Raw genomic sequence first — 20,734 nt, forward strand, 5'->3', positions numbered from 1 at the left:
ATATATAATGTATAATATAATATAAAGTAATATAAATAATAATTGTGGTATGATGTATAAACATGTGTATGCATGTGGGAAAGGGTGAATAGTGTTATTGTTGACAGTGTATATCTTGGTGCTGTCTCCTTTCTGTACCATTTTTTTTCCTGATTTCCACCATGCATCTCTGTCACCCTAATGGATTTTTTCTTCCTGAACCACCACTCTCCCTTTCCCTTCCTCCAGTATGCACTGGCTTAATCAAACATCGCTGTCAAACACCCTTCATTTGTCGCCCTTTCAAAGTGCCCCACCACATTTTCCCTACTCATCTCCCCATTTTTCCAGCAGTGCTCTTCCTTCAATGTCTTCCCTATTCTCTCAACATATGTGCTTGGAGTCCGACATTACCATTTGCGGTGCTGCTGAAGCTCTACCCCTTAATGAGGCAAAAGAATTACCTATCCATTAAAGATCGGAGAGAAAAAAAGAACACCCTTGCAGAGCTCAATCGATCAGCACTTCATTCCTTTTTCTCTCCCCTCATTCGTAATTGGTGGACGGCACTGACCCTTCACCTTGCTGCTGTCAGAGGCTGCTGCCAACCTTGGGAGCAGATGCAGCCACATATGAGTGGAGCATATGGCAGGTTTTTACACATGAACCGGCGGTTCAGCAGCATACTCAGATTAAATAGAGAGTGGAGGTGGTGGTTGCGAAAGGGGTGTTAAAACTCCAGGACCGGGGAGAGAAAAGGTGGAGGAGACAGAAGGGAGCCTATGAATAAGCCTATGAATAATGATAAGATGTTTATTCGGAGGCCCTTGCCTGGCCATGACGACCTTCCTTTGCTTATTTCAACCACTAAACAGTAAGTGTCCATTGAAAAGACTGTAGAAATAATAAACAAAAAAGACAATAGGCCCTCATCCTCAGAGGAATCGGGATGTTTTGTGATTTGTGCTCCCCTTTGTAGATACAGACCTCTCTAGATTTCCACTGCGTGACAAGAATATAAATACGCTCAGCATACTGCAGTGTGGCAGAGGCATTCTGTGATGGAAAACTGTGTGTATGAATGGGTTTATGTAAGTTTGCCGGTACATGTGTGAAAGACACAAGGAAAACGAGAGAATGTGCAAGAGCAAGAGTGAGTGAAAAACACACCGAGAGATAGATGGTATATTTGTGGAGAGGCTGCTCTATGTCCTTATACCTGTGATGTATTTCACTCGTATTACTGCACACTCTGAGGAGCACGTCTTAGGTAGCTGGACTAAATGTGTCTGTATGTGCCTGTTTGTTTGTTCATGTCTCCCTTTGTTCGTGACTAATGTTTGACTTATGGTATGCATTATTTAGGTTATGCAGAACCCAACAGCTCCTTCCATTCTGAGGAAAAAGTACGATTGCGCTCTCATAAATAATACCTGGAAAGTAACCCATATAAAAACACTGCTGAACATAATAATGTGTTAATCAATAAACGGATGCCGTTTTACATACATCACGTACATAAAGAGAACATCCTTTTCCTTGAACTTCAAGCGTAATTTGTTTCCTGAGTGAGATTAAGAATGAATAAATGCTCTCTTTAAGCCTCTGTGGCCCCTCTTCATCACAACTATACTTTCAGTTCCATTGTGTGTACACGTGTGTGTGTGTGTGTGTGCGTGTATGTGAGTGTGTGTGTGTGCTTGGTGTGCTCTCTCTAGACTGAAGATGAATGGGCTCCCCTGCTGCGAGCGGCTCCTCTGCTTCTCTGAGCTCTGAGAGTAGTTGTACAGGCTGGGGAGTTAATTGCCACAGACTCTGGGCTGTTTCGCATTGATCTGGGAAACATGGGCAGAACTCCTGCCATGGAAAGGGAGATAAAGATACTGAGGAAAAAGGGTGGGAGAGAGACAGAGATAGAGAGAGATAGACCGAATAGGGCAAGGAAGAAGGGGGGAGGTGGTGTTTGGTGATGCTGGTAAGGCGTGCAGGTGTGTGTATGTGTGTGTTGCTACATGTATCTTTCTCTTTGGCTCCTGGGTTTCTCGCTGAGCACAGATCAGCGATGCAAGTTAACAGGGAAGATATCCTTAAATTTTGTATTTACTACTTTGCTCGAACATTTCTCAGGTGCTGCCTGCTACAGACTCTCGCTCGCCATCCATGTTTTCATACCTCACTCCGCCAGCACTTTTTGGTGAACCTTGTCAGTCTCTTACAACTGACAGGCCACTGATTCTTGGGAATTTGGATAAATCATGTCCCACTAAGAAAAATGCTATTTCTGTTGGAAATTTAAAACATTTTAATGAATAAAAAAAAAATCAAGGGCATAATCAGGGGGTCCTTTGCACATTTGTAAGGTTCTTTTATAGGTTTATTTTTAATTTGTATTAATTTAATGATTATATGTTGGCCCATGCCCTACAAAACCAGTTGTCCTTGGATAGGAGATAATCATTTCAACTTGATTAAAACAACAAAAAGTAATAATTTCACTGAATAATATATTTACCACATGAAAGAGTACATCATAATATGTATTAAAAACTACAAACAATGAGTTTTGAACAATATTTACTATTATTTTGTGGTTGCTCAAAATGTGTCCCAGATATTCGTCACCACGGTCAGATATTTATTTTAAAAATAATAATAAAAAAACTACAAGGTCAGTTACATTCCTGAGGAGCCCTTTTCAAACCTTCAGCTCTACTGCATGCTTCAAGACCGCTCAGGCTCCTGGAAGTTTTCTATTTTCTCTTAAATCTCTTCATATTTTGGGACACTGCTACTGTCACAACCATAACATGTCAACACCGTCACTTTTGCATAAAAAATATTAAATTAGATTATGGAATAATTGTATACTTTTTAAGAAGAGGTCTGATGCAGGTAGCAACAGGGCGAAAACAAGCTGGCTAATGTGAACAACTCATGCTTATCATGTGAAAGAGTAGGTTTTTGTCTCCACCGTCAGACGTCACCGCCGTCAGGTTTTCTGTGTGACGGTGATGACTGAAGTCTGAAAAATGCTTATAACAGTGCTCAGGATTGTTATTTTTTGTACCAAATAGTTAAATAAAGTTGTTAAGCACGAAGCCATTGACTTGAGGGGTATAAATTTTGGAAATGTATGTTTTAATGAAGCAACTGTCACCACCATCAGATTAGTGTCACCACCGTCAGAGGCAGTTATATTTGTTTTAAATGAATGTGCTTACAATATGTTTCTTTGGTGCTGTTGAGTTATTAAAGTAATAGTCTCTTTTAATACATAAAATATGTTTTTCAAATAAAATAAAAAAAAAACATTACGGTGATGGTGTTGACAAAAACAAAGTATCCTAATAACTGCGAAAACGCCTATTTTATGAAAAAAATGCAAAATGAGGAGGTTGCACCAGTACATTGCTGAACAGCAAAGACCTTGGCCTATAATGATATACCTTCAGATTTTGTAATTTAACTCACTTTTTTTTTTTTTTCCAAAATTAAAACCTGTTTTATCCAAATTCCCAAGAATCAGTGAGGCCTGTCATCGCAAAACGCCCATCTCCAAATTATAGCCATGGCCCAGCCTCAGTCCCCGCCTGCACCCTCACTGTCACACACAAATACAAGAATCTCACACTTTTTGTGGTTCTCTTGCCTGTAATGTGCTTACACCACTCAGGCTGGGCTAAGACCTCATTTATAGCATTCACAAATACCCCACTTGTCAGAGGTGAATGGTATATAAAGCAGTAAACACTGCAATTTCCAGCGGGATTTTATCTCACTTGAGTGACAGATTTGAGAAAAAGACTGCAGGAGAAAAAAGGGTTTGCTTTTCGATCTTTATTTTTTTTTTGGTGGTAGTTGTTAGTGTGTCTTTAATGAGGCAGTCAGCCAGTGAGCTTTCTGCCTCAGCGAGACACTCATCACAGAGAGGACAACTTCCAGGCAGAGCAGAAAAGGCACATGGGCCCTATTACTCTGTTACCCTTCACAGTAGAGGGAACCACCATACAAAGTTTATGATATGGCACATTGTGGGCACCCTCAGCAGAAAGGGAATGATTGAACACTTGATACCTTATTTGGTTTTGCTGTTACTGGAGTACAATAACAGAAATAGGTTCAGCTGTTGTTGCGCTGCAATTAGATAAAGGAATTTAGTTGGATGGAACATAAAAATCAAAACAGAGGGAAGGACAAAAGCATTGATTTTAGTTTGAGAGGTATTGCTTCGCCACAGAAAATGACAACTGACAACAAAGGCCACCAGGACATACAGTTACAATGCGATTGCCTATCAAACATAATTAAGAGGGAAGTACCGGGAAGAAAAGCTGAACGTCATATTCTAAAGCACAGCGTTCGACTCTTGCTCTGTTGTTATTGCACCTTCAAACATTGACTGGATGTGACACATGCATAAGGCACAACAGGGATAAACCAATTGATCTTTTTTTTATCAATCATATTGTGTCAGCTCCAACAAATCCTCGCAATATTGCCTCTAGCAATGTTTTGCTGTAATTTTATGCAGCTGTTGTGCTTTGGGTGAGAATTCTAGTTTTATGCAATATCTGTTTCCATTAGGTCTTATGTTCCAACTTGAGGTTCTAGTCCAAAAAAACAAAACAAAACAAAACAATTTCCTTGCTTTAGTGGCACACCACTGCTAAATGTATACAAAGGAGGCAATGTCCTCTAGTGCAAGAATAGATCGTAAAGGTAACACCCCAGTAAAACTAGGACAACGTGTAGTTTCTGTAAACTGAGTCAGCACTATCAGTCCCTCATTTAGCAACAGGATTCTAATTAATCATAAGCCTGATCATTCAATTAGGATTCACATCTTATCACCAAGTTCGCGCCTCTCAGTGTTCATTGTTCAAAATAAATCTTTTAGCTGTTGTGACTTTCAGATGATGCCTTATGTGATTAACTCTGCCACTGCAAGTTAAACATATTGGATACTAAGTTCGGTTTGCCATGGTTCAATGACTGAGAATTACGAGAGGCAGAATGAAAATGAAAGAATGGTTATGTATAATGTCGTGTGTATGAACGAGATTTAAATTCAGCAGCTGATATTACCAGAGAAATGTTACCAATTCCAATTACTGTAATGGTTATAATGGTAAATAATGGTTAAATGGTTATAATTAAGCAAATTGCGTAAATTTAATCAAATGAGACATAAATATTTTTTTTATCTTTAGGAATGTATGCCATCCTCATATTTAGCCCCCTTTTTTAAATTTTTTTTTTATAAAAATGTATTCCATCCACACAGGAAGAGTTAGCTGTGATTTGCAGGAATTTACTGTAAACAGCTGAGCATCTTGGGAAGGTGAAAGAAAATTTGAAAATCAACCAACATATTTCCTGGCAAAAGTTTGTTTTGTAGCCTGCATTTTATTTATTTGTTTATTTTTATCTATGTATTTTTGTTGACTGTAACGTTGGAGCACATCTGCTAGCCACTGCCTGTTGCCTCACAGCCACATGACAAGCTGCTGCTTTGTCACTGATGTCCACAGCTGCAGCGGTAAGGCTACCTCCACTGAGTGAATCACCAATTGTTTCAATGCCCTCATAAAAAAATTGCATGGATTTATGAATATGCAAATAGTCCCTGTCCCATACTGGCTCACAGCCAGAGCTCTGTTCACAGAACGCCAAAGTCCACTCATGAAAATTGTGCCATGTTTCATAATCTAACCATGTAAAAAAAAAAGAAAAAGAAAAAGAAAACTGAGTTTTTTGAATCTCTTAGTTACACTAATATTGTTCATGGGAAGCAGCAATTTGAGTTGGTCTTGTTTTTTATTTTTTAATTTTTTAATTTTTAATTTTTAAAATTTTTTTATAACCTGAATATGACTAGCAATCCAGCACCAGCAATGTGACCAGCAGAGTTGGTGCTAGTGACATGTAAAGCAACAGCCTGTCAGTGGCAGGATTGGTTGTCTTGACTGACTGATTTGTGATGAAGCAAATGTAGCTGGCCCAGAATCTCAGAACTGCATCTCAGATTTTATGGGCGTGCACAGTCGCTCCACCTTCAGTAGATGACTGTGAAAACACCCCTCTAGTGGGAAATGTGGCACAGATACAAGTCAGTATAGCCAAGCTCAGACATTTTAGGGGACATCAGAAAAACACGTTTCAATGGAGGGAGTCTTTAACTGTTATGTTTCTAATCTACTATCTTTTTTTTTTCAGGCCCAAAGACACAGACAAACCAGTGATGGATGATGGGCAAAGAAAAACAGGTGCTGTGTGAAGGAACATCCTTTGTGCTCGCGCTGTAATCTTTTCCTCCTACTACAATTTCAGCCTTCAGCACCAACGCGATGCAGAGTGCACACTGGAATTCATTCAGAGGTCAGAGCCTTTTCACACACGCTGTACCACACAGCTTGACTTGACAGACTTAATTGGCTTTTTTTCACACATCGCTATTGTTCAATAGCCTGGCGATAACCACTGGTGCCTCTGACACAAGAGCAACAACTACAAACATTACTGCCGCCTCCACTAATATTGTTATGGCTGATACTATTTCCTTTCCATCTCTTTCTTCTTTTTAACTTGATCATCGGCGTGAATGGATACAGAATTACTTAGTGAAATGTGACAATCACACGGTTCAATAGTCTGCATCACTACTCGGTGCTGAGCAGGCTCTAGCTTGTCGCACTCAGAGATCGGTGTCACCTGAAAGGATGTTTTCACCTGAAGAATATTTTTGTTGTTCTACGTTGTTTGTCTGAACCTGCAGCAACATGAATCCTGAGAGGGGGCACAAAGGCAAACCAGGAGAAGGTGTGAGTGGGAAGATGGTCACAAAGAAGGCCACATCAGTGAACTCGCACGTCTGCACACTCATCACAAGGCTCAGTGACTTCAAGTGGGACTTTGTTTGATTTCTCCCTCTCTCTCTCTTTCTCTCTCTCTCTCTCTCACACACACACACTGAGACACACACACACACACACACACAACAACAACCCCTCCCGCACCCAGTCACACTGCTGGAACTCAGGTTTTATGTTGCTCAGAAAAAACAGTTGTATAGTTGTTGTGTGATCACTTTGCTGTAACCGTGTAAACGAGACTGCTGCTGTTCCGCAGCAGGTTAATTAAAAACAGTTTGATGTTCCTTTCCCACCAAAACAAACGTGTCACAGTGAGCTGCCAAATATTGTACGCACTGTCATTTAAATTAAAAATTGTCAATCTTTCAAAAGAACAAAACAAAGGACAGAAAAATAAATAGGCCGGGAATTAGGGTTTATTCATGTCTAGTTTTGCTTGTGTTGCACTGGTTTGTATTTTAACAAATATTTGAAAAGGAACTGCATATGAATATTGTCCTTTTGCCATTTTTTCATTATTATTGTTATTATCATTATTATTAGGAGTAGTTGTGGTGGTGCTAGTAGTTTTCCAATATTATTCTTTAATTATCAAATACAGAATGAGGTAATACCAGCGGAAATATGAGGTATTATTTTAGCATACCATCTGCATGTTCAACAGTTGCCAAAAAATATTTACACACCTATGTTTTGCTGTTAATTTGAATTCACAGAAAATATTTCACAGAGTAAATGAACCAATGTCATAGAAAGTGCAAACTTGTGATACATTTTTCTAGTACAGCTCACTAATACAACTTTTGTGTATCAAATATCTGCTCGGAACCTCTGAAATGATAAACCCATTTACTCCAATGTCTGAAAGTCCACAAAAACTCAAAGGTGAATGCAATTCATATGTGACCCACAGTGTCATGAACAGCGCTTAGTTTAAGTAAAACTATGATACAACAACATCTCCTGCTAAGCAAAGATACTTCCTCACTTTAGCAGCTGCTATATGGACACTAAAGTGGATTTTTAATATATTATTTCTGCTATTTCTGTTAAATAAAACAAACTTCACTTGTCGTTAAAATAGAAACGGTGATTCATATGAGTGACTGTTTACTGAGAGGACCTATTAGAGGAGGCTGCACGAGTGCATGATGAAATATGATGAAACTGAACCTGTGGCTACCAAACTGTCTATGACATATATATTACTCAAACTGCTATCCCAATTTCTTACAGGTGTCTAGATGGTATTGATAAATAAAGGGAATATGACAGGCTTTTCAGATGAGATACTATACTAGTTTTTTTTTTTTTTTTAATCTCTTTTTTCTCTTCTTGCCCTGTGTTCAATTTTATTAATCAATGGAGCATTAACAACTCAGTCTGTGGCACTGAGTGTAACTGTAGGTCTGGGGCATTGTGAAGCTCTGAAGACATCAGGGGCTCAGCCAGTAAATCACTGGGTACAACCAACAACCTTGTGATGCAATATGAATAACAATACAGAGGGTTACTTTGGTGATCATAGGTCTTACAAAAAAGAAAAACTAAAAAGTCATTGAAACTGTGGTCATAAGAAAACCTTGGCCAGAATAAAACCAACAGCAACCACAATTCAGACTAAGTACCATTATTTCAATAATATTTCATAATCCTGCAATAGACACTGAACAGAGTTGCCAGCTGAGGTGACATCTTTGACTTGTGGTGTTGGATCTGCTGTCATACAGGCATGCACCTGGAAAACGGGCTACTTGACAATAAGTGGTCAATGGACTGCACTTGTAAGCGATATATTTCTATAGCGACCACTCAAAGTGCTTTCATTCACACACACATTCACACACTGATGGCAGAGGCCACCACGTGAGGTGCCAAGCAGCCCATCATGAGCGGTTATGGGTTTCAGTGTCTTGCTCATGGACACTTCGACATGCTCTCTGGACGAGCCGGGGATTGAACCAGGAACCTTCTGATAACCAGACCACTGCTCTACCTCCTGAGCCTCGCCCCCTATATTGGGGTGTTCTCTTGGAGCTGCAAAAAACATACACACGCTGCAGATAACAGACTTCTGGCTAGGAGTAGTAACCTAAGCTTATAACTTAACCTCTTAGAAATGAAACTTAAACTCTGAAACTGAGCCTTCTCATGTACAGCTAGATATAGAGGGTACAACATAAATAACATAAAGTTAACTACAACAAGATAAAATACTACTACTACTGCTGCTGCTGCTGCTGCTACTACTACTACTACTATTACTACTACTACTGCTACTATTATAATAAAAATGATGATTATAAAATTTCCTCAAGAGGAGGGTGTGACCTCTGTCATGTCTAGTAAACAAAAACATGGGGGTCTCGGATAAATCCAGACACAGTAATGATATGAGCAATATGTTCAGTGTAGTTCTGCTGGTCTTGAGAGCTGCTTTCAACGCTTCAGTGCGAGGTATTCTAATATGCCATCTGGAAAAACTAGGTTGGTCTCTTTGGGACAGTATTAAACTGGTTCAGGACCTATATCACAGGTAGACAAGTCTATATCAGCCTAAGAGACCAGGTGTCTTACAGAATTTAATGGCAACTATGGAACTGCCTTGGCCCAGTTTTGTCCTCTTTATACACAGTCCTTTGGGATAGATTATTCATCAATATAACGTCACTATTTTATTTTGTGTATGTATGTATGTACAGTACAGGCCAAAAGTTTGGACACACCTTCTCATTCAATGCGTTTTCTTTATTTTCATGACTATTTACATTGTAGATTCTCACTGAAGGAATCAAAACTATGAATGAACACATGTGGAGTTATGTACTTAACAAAAAAAGGTGAAATAACTGAAAACATGTTTTATATTCTAGTTTCTTCAAAATAGCCACCCTTTGCTCTGATTACTGCTTTGCACACTCTTGGCATTCTCTCGATGAGCTTCAAGAGGTAGTCACCTGAAATGGTTTTCACTTCACAGGTGTGCCTTATCAGGGTTAATTAGTGGAATTTCTTGCTTTGTCAATGGGGTTGGGACCATCAGTTGTGTTGTGCAGAAGTCAGGTTACTACACAGCACTGCAAATTTTATTTGTATAGCACCTTTCAAACAAATGCATGATATTCAAGGTGCTTTACATCTTGATTGACAAATAAGCATAAAATAAGAAGTGAAAGGACAAGGAGACCGATGCACGCTCATAAAATCAGGTTAATTTAAAAAAAAAAAACATACTGAATAAAATATAAAAAACAATATGGAACGATTTAAAACAATAAAGACACAGCAATAATAAAATAACTCAAGAATAAGATACCAAATAAAAATATAAAAACAATATGAAATGATTTAAAACAACAAAGACACAGCAATAATAAAATAACTCAAGAATAAGATACTGAATAAAATATAAAAAACAAGATGAAGAACAATAAAATAGAACGTAGAATATAATAGATAGAAACTGTCAATAAATAACAATAAAACAAATACAGATAAAATAATTAATAGTAAATAAGAAGTAGAGTACCTATAAAACTATAAAATTATAATATTATAAGACACTACATAAAGGCCAGACCAAAGAGATGGGTTTTTAGTCTACATTTAAAAATAAATGAATAAGTAACTGGTGATAAATGATCAACAATAAAATGATGAAGAAAAGAGAAATACTGGGAAATTATTTTAAGACAAATCCTTTTCAATGAGATGAGATAAGAAGCCTAGTTCTTCAGACTTCACTACGAAACCATACCTCGATTAGGTCATTAAGACAGACCTCTTTCACCTGAGAGACAAAACCAATGTGCCACAGAGCAAGCTTTAACAGAAAGAAGTAGAGGAAAAATATTAATGCCTTTTCAAGTGGAAAAGATGTGCACTGTCTTTTCCACTCTCAGGTTTCTTGATATTCCCAGCGAATCTACTGACAGTTCAATCTCAGAACCCATCCGCTATCGTCTGGCGACAATTTAGCCTCTGGAGACGGCGGCCAGTGTTCCGGGGCTTCCGGTGCAGGTGCTGGCTGCTCGCTCCGTTTCCGTTTCTGTTATTACATGAGTCAAACGTTTCTCCACACAATACACAAACACTGATCAATTTTGCTGGTGTTTTAGGTCCGGACAACATTTCCGCCAATGTGTTCCGCCTCTTCCACTCTCCACACGGACTGTTTACCTTCATAAAACCACTCAGACGACAAATGGAAACTGCTCTAACTACAAATGGAAACCAGAAAGCTTCCGATACCAAAACCCTGTCCACTGGGCATTATCTGTTTATAGAGATTACTGACAGTTCAAGTGATGAAAAGCATTGAAAGACAGCTTATCACTACTGTCTCATTTGCTCAATACTGGCTACTTTTCTCACTTAACACTTAGGTCCACCTCCTCATGCACAAGGCACTAAATGCATTAGCAACTTCTGTGATCATCCCGTCTTGCATACTTTTCCTTAAAATGTAACAAAGGTGTTCATTTTCCAAGAGACTAACAAATATTTAACTCTGGCTTATATTGCAGTTACTGTCTGTCTCTGTTTCTAATTCTTCCTCTAGTTCTTCTTTTTCTTCATCTAATTATTATTATACAATTAGAAGTTCTATAAAAATAGCAGAAATTCAAATGAAAGCAGAGTTGAGAGGCATATTAAGATAGTGAGAAATGTGCAGATTTTCAGAATTGGAGGGTGGCATTAGGGAGAGAAATAGGTCTGGAAGAGGCAGCTGCAATGAAATTCTTTCTAGGCTGCAGGCAAGCATGAATCCATTTTTCATTTTTGCCCTGAGGGTAATCGATGATGGGGGTGACGAGACAACAGCACCCTCTGAATAAGCAAGGATACTCTGAAAGGTTCAAAGTGGCCTGTTGGCTCATTCAAATGCAGTCTGCTAAATCCTGAGCTTTCCATATTCCCACAATGTTCCTATAGTGTACCACAGGGAGATCTAACCTGCACTCTAAACACGTCTTCCATTATGGGCTGCACTCCGCAATGATCCTCGGGTCAGACAGCGAGACACAGATGCCATTAATTCACATAAACACTGCACACACATTACACAAACATCCCCATGTGTAAAAAATTGTTATTTACACTTAAGTTTTAACCTTCTGTAATTGTGATTATAAAATAATGCCATATAAAGGGGTAAAAGGAATTTAGAATGAGCGTGATAAACTCAAACAAACCCCTGACCATGTGCCAACACTGTAACGTTTGCATGCAAGCTGAGCTTCATCAGCCTGCAACTGGCTCACACTGTTCCCAAAGCATGTTTTATAAAAGACTAGCAGTTAATTCAGAATGTCAATAGGAGAACAATGCAGCCTTGGTATGTCACTCCTATGAGCTGAAGAGCACAAGAGTGTGTTCATTCAACAGTACGATTCTTCAAGCACCACTTGCTCCAATAATCTGTGATCCCGAGCACGGGTAATGCCAAAGCAGACTGTGATAAGATTTTCTCAAGATACTCACAGAGGTGGGCAGTAATAGTTTATGAACACATTGCTGCTCAGTCCATATCTGATTCGGGCATTTTCTACACTTTGTGACTTGCATTTGCATTTAAGTACGCAGACCATGTTTGATTACATACGCTTCATCAAACAGATTACTCCAGTGAATGCATACTGGGCCGTTAACTTTCTTGTTTAACCACCGATTTATTAAAGTTGACGAAAAACTTGGTTTTGTACAACTGATTCCTCGTTGTGACATCTTGCCTGTTACAGAGTCCTGCCATGATCACATTTCACGGTTTCAGTGATTCATGAATGACAGCATAGTCGAATATTAAGAGGGAGCAGAGCAGCCCTGAATGGCTCCTGGGCTCAGGACCAAACAAGCGGACACTTGACCAGCAGCTAACAGTCCTGCATCCATTTGTAAATGGATCTGCACAACCCAAGGTCACAGAGATTCAACACCAACATTTATGGAACGATTGCAGTCAAACTGTCACTCACGAAAAGCTTCCTTTTGGGGTTCTTGCACATTTTGTTTACACTTGCTCTCTGCAGTGGTCAAGTTGCGGTGTGTTATATGCGGAGACACAGAGGAAATGTGGTGTCATGATAGATTTAACGCTTAACAAAACTCAGCACAGCAAAGTTGTTGAGGCATGTCACTGGGGATGTTTTGGGTACAGGGATAATAGTCGATGTTATGAAGCAATTAGTGACTGAGACCCGAGGGTGTGGCGGAATGTGTCCATGAAGACAGAGATGAGTTGTTGCCACTCCGTCTGACTGCCAGGCTGCAATCCTTTGTGCCTTGGCCACCTTCCATGGATGCGCCCACATGCTCTTTTGCAGAACTACTTTGTAGGGTTTGTTTCCCCATTGTATTTTAGGCCTCTTTAAGCGTCACATGTGAGTCACACATTGAACAAGAAACACACACACACACACACACACACACACAAATAAATCCCCATTCCCATTCCCCCATAAAGGCTGAGTCACTTACCGAGCCAGTGTTCACCAGTGATCTTGCCAAATCCTTCACGGTAGGAGTCCCATCCTCGGAAGAAGTTGACTGAGCCATCCTCTCTGCGCTGGATCACCTACACAGCCAAGACAGCAAGGCCAGATGGGTCAGATGAGATTCACATCGAAGCCAGCGCTCCATCTTCTCCACTGAAGAGTCATGCTAAGTCACTCTGTTGGGTGCTCAGCTTAAACTAAATTAAACAAACTCAGAAATGCTCCTTCCATCACAAACAAATAATGGAGATGCTCTATCCACTAAAAAGGCAATTTGTCAGAAAGCTAATGAAAGGAATCCATTAAATCTTCACTTTTTTAAAATGAAATTGCCATGGAATCTGCATACCTAATTGAAAGCCCAGAAAAGAGATGATATTTGTAATACAATAACCCTAAATAGACGGATAGGGGGATGAAATTATCTTTCTTTTTCTGTACCGTGAATCATGAAATTCTATCAAGCTAAGTGATGTGCGGAGAAATTGTGTGTTTTTATAGCAACCCTCTCAGTATCAAAAACGAAATACATATTTGTACATGGCTGATGTTTCATTTTGTGGTGTTACATGTAAGTTTCCTGTGTGTGTGTGTGTGTGTGTATGTGTGATGTGAGTGTAGTATCTATATCAACCAATGAAATACTCTGTTCATGAAAAGTGCTGACATTCCGACTGTCAAGCTCAGGATGAAGTGAAATTGGAAATGCGCTCCTGCAGAGGAAATGCATGCAAATGGAAAATAGAGTCTGGGGGCTGCAATGGAATGTTTGTGTTTGTGTTGAAATGACAAAGGCAATTCCCTGAGACAGTTTGTGTTCAGCATGACTGAACCCCTAACATACCGAAAGGATTCACATGGCACCAACAGCCAGATTTGTTTTTAGCATCCATTCAGACTAAGCAAAAAAAAAAAAAAAAAAAAACACAAAAAACAGCAGAGCAATGTCTCATCTTCACCCTCATTGTCTTCATCATCATCATCGTCATTACCATCAACATCACTCATCATCATCATACCCCTTCACTCTCCTCCCTGTGATGTTACAAATTCTGCTCATCTTCAAAGAAGTGAGAACTCCCCAGTTCCTCCACTCTGAAGACGTCTTCCACACTAATTCCAGAGATTCCGGGATCCTTGCCTGACCTAAGTCCAATCGTCAGATTCCCCCACCAAATTTCCATAACTTTTAAGTTCCTCCCTCACACCAGTTCAGTGGTCTCCTGATCCCTCCAGTCAAGATCCATAGTTTTCATGTCTCTCCACCCGATGTCCAGAGCGCTGAGGGATCCCTTCCTCTTCCCTCCAACAGAGTTTCCTAAGAGATGCTAAGTCTCCTGCATGATTCTCCTCCCACGCCAGCCAGCCACCACACCCTGTTCCCAGAGCACAGCAGCTCCCGCGGCTTAATCTCACTTTATCCCTTTTCACTCTTGTGTCACTGCATCTGTTTTCCATACATCCAGGACAGGCATTGAGCAACATTATATCAAATCCAGTGTTTCCAAATCCACCTACAGATTCCTCTACCAGTTCTTTCAGGGAGGCTTATGTAGTGGTTGTATCCAGCGCAGTGTTGCTTGGTTATTTATATTTTTAACTTTACATGTCAAATTCGGTCTTCTTCAAGTTAAATCACTGAATGATGAGTCTTTTACCCGTAATGGCTTCATTTATTCAGCCAGTCTTAACTCTTTTAAGCTGACAGGCATACAGATGAATTTTACTGAATTATACTTTAGATACAAAACTAACTGGTTCTGGAAGTGTGGCTGCTTTCCACCAGAATAATATTCAGTGTAATCCTGTGTAATTTGGGGAATTTCTGTCCTTTTGACTCCACTGATTTCTGTTAAGAAAGTTCAAGGTACTAAATATTTCTAAGTACTAACAAAATATTAAGTAGTTTGATGTTCAAAGAGTATTTTTCCATTTTGGGGTGTTTTTGCTTCATTGGGTAGGTACAGGAAGGATGGGGCAGAGAGAGAGAGGACAACATGCAGCAAAGGACTTGATATGTGCTCTACCTGCTGAGCCAGCGGGGTGCTACTTGGAGGTTTTATATGAAACCCCAGCACCATAATCATTTAATATGCCGGTTTGCTTAACTCTGACACTGGATAAGCATGGGTGTTATCTGCACATTTTCAAAAATCATGCGTTTTCTGCACATTCATTTACACAAGTGGTGTTAAAAGATGCATGTAATGGACTAAAAAGAGACTCATTTTCACCTTGTGAGTATCAGGCTGCAGATCCAGTGTGATCTTGGTGTGATCATTAATGTATCACACTAATGTATCAGTTGTAATATTGATTTTCTACATACAGTACTGAAATAAGAGATCTACTTCATTTCTGACTTAGCTCAAATCCCTTAATACTGTCTTCCTTTTTTCATTTTCTACACTTTGAAACTATTTCATATTGATTAAAAGTATTAATACTGGTGATGGTGATAGTTGTAACTGCATTATGTCATTGCCGTCTGCATACTGAAATTACACTTGTCATAACGCCGGGCAGGGCTCTAGCTTTTCTGTCCTCAGGGATCTGCCTGGCACTGCTTCATCAATATCTTGGCCAACTGGCAGACTCAAAACACAACAACAACAACAACAACAACAACAACAACAACAACAAATGAGATTTTTACTGAGCATAACAGAGATAATTAATGCTTCTGCACAGTCAGTGCACTGTTATATATCACTTAGATGGTCATGTTTTAACCTTGTTGCTTTAAGAGTGCAGTAGTTATACATTGGATAACAAACCCTTGGCAGCTCAGTGCGACTAATGTTTTGCAAGACACAAAATCAGTCACCTTTCCCGTTCCCTATCTGTCACTTCCTGTTTCATCATTGCTGCTGAAATGACCATCGTCATCGTCCTCATCCTTATCATCCTCATGATAATCCTGCTCTTGGCCCACTGGCCACCAGCTGTGTTTGTAAATGAAACATGTCAATTTGACACATTTTATTGCATCCTCTTGCAGTGTTTTGGTGTTGTTTTTTTCGCTTTATTTTTTTTTTTTTAAATACTTACATTCCTAAATCCCCCTTATCTCCTTACTCTCCATTTTGTTTACAACTCAACCTGAATTATGCGACTAGTTGACAGACAGGAGAGCCTGCTACACAGACACCACTGGTCATTTCAGGCAGCAAGACAGCTTCATGAATTCATGAAATTATTCCATTCTAATGTGTCCAACCAATCAGCATAACTAAACATTATTATTATGATTATTATTATCATTATTATTATTATTGCTGTGTTGTTTTCATCACACATCAAATATAAGAAGCCTGACATTTCTTTACCAGCAAACTTGAAGATGCTTTCACTTTCCAAAAACATACAGTATCTCATATGAGATACTCATCATGTGCCTCCTACGTAACACACCAGAAATATTCCTAAAAGAGGTCATGTTAGCTTTTTCCCTAAATATCTCAGGCTGCTTCATTATGTTTATACAAATAGCACTTTTCCAATCTCCGCATGAAAAAGCCGAATCTGTCAGCTTTGTCTGTCTAAATATATGAAACTGTGAGTGTATGTGTGTGTGTGTGAGCACATTTGCACGGTACAAAGAGAGGCTCATAATGATCATACTGATCTTTTTTTTTTGACAGTCTTGCAGTCACTCAGTATGTGATGATAGCTGTTTCAAGGTTAATGCCACCCACCTGTATTTCGTTAAAGGTGACACAACACGCTTGCTGGTTCCCATTTATGTGAAATATAGGAAACCATGTGATATCAGCAGATACTGATGCGGACGTTGCGTTATATTTTACTTTGTTCTGGCTTCAAAACTGATGCACACAAGGCTTAACAAATAAAGAAATCCATAATCAACCTAAGGAAGTTAAACATATCAGGAACTTAAAATTATCAGTTCATTCACTAACCTGACAAGGTGGTAGAAGATGATCTTGTTTTGACAAATGATTTCGCACTTCATCGATTTACTTTACCCAGTTATGAAGATTTTGGCACCATAACTCGATCAGCATAGTCCAGTTAAACTCACACTCAAATTATGAGAAAGTTGCGATGACTTATTCCCCATATTATATGGGTTACAATGACCTGTAAACACCTTGTTTCTTTCAGTTGTGCTTTTTGCCATCTGTTCAAACCCAGACTCTGCAGTCTGATGCACAGATAAACTCTTTTATCACACAGTCTCACATGTCTCGGCAGAACATATCGACCAGTGCTTTGACTAAGGAATTGTTCCCACCAAATTGGTTGCTGGCAACATAATCATCCCCACAGCTCCCTAAATAATGTAAGGCAGGTGTGACTCACATGCACACTGTGACACAGTGTTAGCAAAGCTTCAATACACTGCAGGAGTCTTAATGTTGCAAACTTCACAAATTAGGCCATGTAAAAGTTTTCTTTCTTTTCTGTATCTGCAATGTCAGGCATCACCACCCTCTGTAACCAGTGCTGACTCCCCTTCACCCATAATTGTCGGGTATTCTGGCATCATCAGTAAATTTCCAGGGCTGAGTGTATTTCTAGCAGCAACAACAGTATGGTGTTCTTGATGTCTGTGATTCATTCATTCAGGTAATCAACTGTAACACACACACACACACACATCATCATTCCCTTCCCATGAAATAGAAGTAACCTACTATTGTCCAGTGAAACAGCGAGGGGGGCTAGTCGATAGGCGACAGAGATATCCTTTTAATTGGTTTATTCATGGCTGTGACTCAAATGTCTACTCAATAGCAGGATACAAAAGCCGCCTCATGGCATACAGCATGTATTCAACATAGATGCAGTTTGCCAATAAAACATTTCCTGATTGATTTCACTTTTTAGTCCAACAGTAGATACAATGGCTCAAAAAAACTCCTGTCAATCTATAAGGTAGATATACAAAACATGTTTACTACTCAATTAAAGTCTTTACAGTGACTGTGATTTTTTTTAATAATGTTCTGTACATACATGGGGCCAATAAACTCTTAGTAAGGCTCTGCTACAGCAGCAAATAATTTATCCTACATGATCCTAATCTGATGAAATTCATCAAAAGACCCTCGGGTGCAGAACGGTAGTGCTTGACAGTGTGCACAATGCGTAACCTCTGTGTTACAGATACGCCGCCGCGAGGGAGCACGCAGACGGCGAGAGAGGATTGCATTTTTATGAATAGCAACTAGCACTCAAATTAAAAGTGCCACTGAACAATGTTAACTTTCATTTATAGCTTAGGTTTGAGTTAGTTGGTATCTCAATTACATGTTAGTAAATCAATATTTCAGTGATCTGCTGCAAGGCATAAACAGGAGCTCCACTGCAGTGAAGCATGACTATCTGGAGTGTAGACAGCCACTGCAGGATGACAGAATGACACTATTTATGCCAGTAAATTCTCCTTGAAATAATAACCTTTCATGGACTGTGTATAACTCACCCTCCTTATCTTCTACCCCTTCCCCCTCCTCTTATTCCTCCTCTGCCCTACCCTCCATTTAGCTGAAATTGAGAAGACTGCAAAGTGATAATGCTGTGTTGGAACATAATGTAAAGGTCCCACCCCCCCCACACTCCTCTTTCACTTTCTTTCTGTCTTGTCTTTCAGAATATTAGTGGTAGACTGAGAGGCAGATGGATGAAACTGACAAAAATAAACTCCTTTTCATTCTCACCAAAGGAATTCAAACAGATGTCGCTGACTGCAGTCAATTTTGACTCTTTATGAAATGATCTTAGCCAGTCCTCTCCTTTTTGTGCAACCTGTCGATGGTCTTTCAGAACAATGACTTGCTCGCATGATCGCAGCTCCAAAAGAGTCCGCGCCTGTCTGGCTGCATAGATAGAGCTAACTAACATATGTCAAAAATGTCTCATAGACCAGCTGATGTGGCCCTTGGTAATACTGGACACCAATGAACTAGTGAGAGTAGACAATGAATGACAGGTTGTTTCATTCAGACAGTCAAACCCCATCTGCTTACTCTACAGGGAGTACCATTTGGAAAAAAAAATCCTCGTGGTACTATAAATGTAGGTATACTTTTCATCTTTATTTTATTCTTGCTTTTTTAAAGGCGGCAGAGCTCTTTGAAGTTCACCGTAGTGCATCAGCCAGCCTTTTTCACTCATGTTAGGAATGGCCTTGATGCAACACAAATATAGTTGGAGACTGTGTTCAATACAACAGGCCTGTAGTAATCCATTTGCCAGCCGGCCTGAAATACCGGTGGCAGTGTAGGCTCCTGCTTCAGTGAAGTGCGTGTGAGAAGTGTGGCCATGAGGAGCTGGTCACTGGTCAGACAAAGTGGAGCTTTAGTGCGGCAGATTAGCCAGCAAGCAGGACCCAGATTAGGTTTAATACCATTTGTGGTGCTGGCCCTGCCTGCCTCCCTGTCTCGCTTCCTTGTAAGACTGCAGAGCCCCTCTCAGGTTTAATTGCCTATTGACCCCAAGGGTTAGAATGTGTGTGTTCTCTGGAGACATGCACCAACAGCCCACAGGAACACTTATCATTTCCATTCACACACTATTTGTGTCTCAAAATAGGAAGCCGGTGGTCACGGTTTAGGTGGTGGAGGGGGTGCACGATTTAGAATGTGGGTGACTGCTGAATTATTGTTGGAATGGCAAATGTATGTGCTTGGGATGCAATGTGTGTATGTATATGTATGTATACTGCATCTTACGTGCATGTGCTCCCATGTGTGCATGCGTGCATGTATAATCGTGCGTCTGTATTGTGGGTGGGTTGATATAATTGTGTGGGTGTTAATTTTAATGGCAAAGTTTGTGGGCTCCATGAACGGAAGGACTGTGCTGTTCCTGCTTCAGGCCCTTTTTTTTCACTGATGCGTGAAGAACATGCAAAAATATGAGGCAGATAAGCAGCCAGTAATGCCAGCTCTGACTCTTGCATTATGGTTACTCATAGAATACATGTTCCCAACACTGGTCAGCACTGGTCCGGCTACCCAGTCAAAGGTGCCACGCAGAGGCTATTTGTGTGTGTGTGTTCAGGAATGTGTATGCATGAATGAATGAATGAATGAATGAATTTTGAATTTATGTGTCTTGCTCCTCACATGGCCCACCCCACATGGGATTACAAGACACCCATAAAATAACCATTTCAGCTCGCTGTGTCAAAGCCGTAAACAATACTCATGGCATTACAATTTAGGCAAGCACATTAAGTACATTGTGGTGCTATAACACTCCATGACTAAAACAAATTATGCATGTGTGCATGTGTGTACACTTGCGTTTGTGCATTCATAGGTGCATAAGTGTGTGCATGTGCACATGTTCGCTAACCATGTGTGTTGGGGCGTAGTTTGAGAGCAATATTGAGCCTTGCCTTGGCTAACACCTCAT

At 39.9% G+C, this 20,734-nt stretch overlaps 1 protein-coding gene across 2 annotated transcripts in view; it reads right to left on the reverse strand.

Moving 5' to 3' along the window:
- fibcd1b (fibrinogen C domain containing 1b) overlaps nucleotides 1-20,734 on the reverse strand; it is a 123,635-nt gene that overhangs the window by 24,417 nt on the left and 78,484 nt on the right. For both annotated transcript variants that reach the window (XM_030064617.1, XM_030064616.1), the window contains one exon: nucleotides 13,329-13,425. In XM_030064617.1, the coding sequence (XP_029920477.1) occupies nucleotides 13,329-13,425 (97 nt within the window). The remainder of the gene's footprint in view (nucleotides 1-13,328; nucleotides 13,426-20,734) is intronic.

Source organism: Myripristis murdjan, chromosome 12 (assembly GCF_902150065.1).
Source record: "Myripristis murdjan chromosome 12, fMyrMur1.1, whole genome shotgun sequence".
Taxonomy (NCBI): Eukaryota; Metazoa; Chordata; class Actinopteri; order Holocentriformes; family Holocentridae; genus Myripristis; species Myripristis murdjan.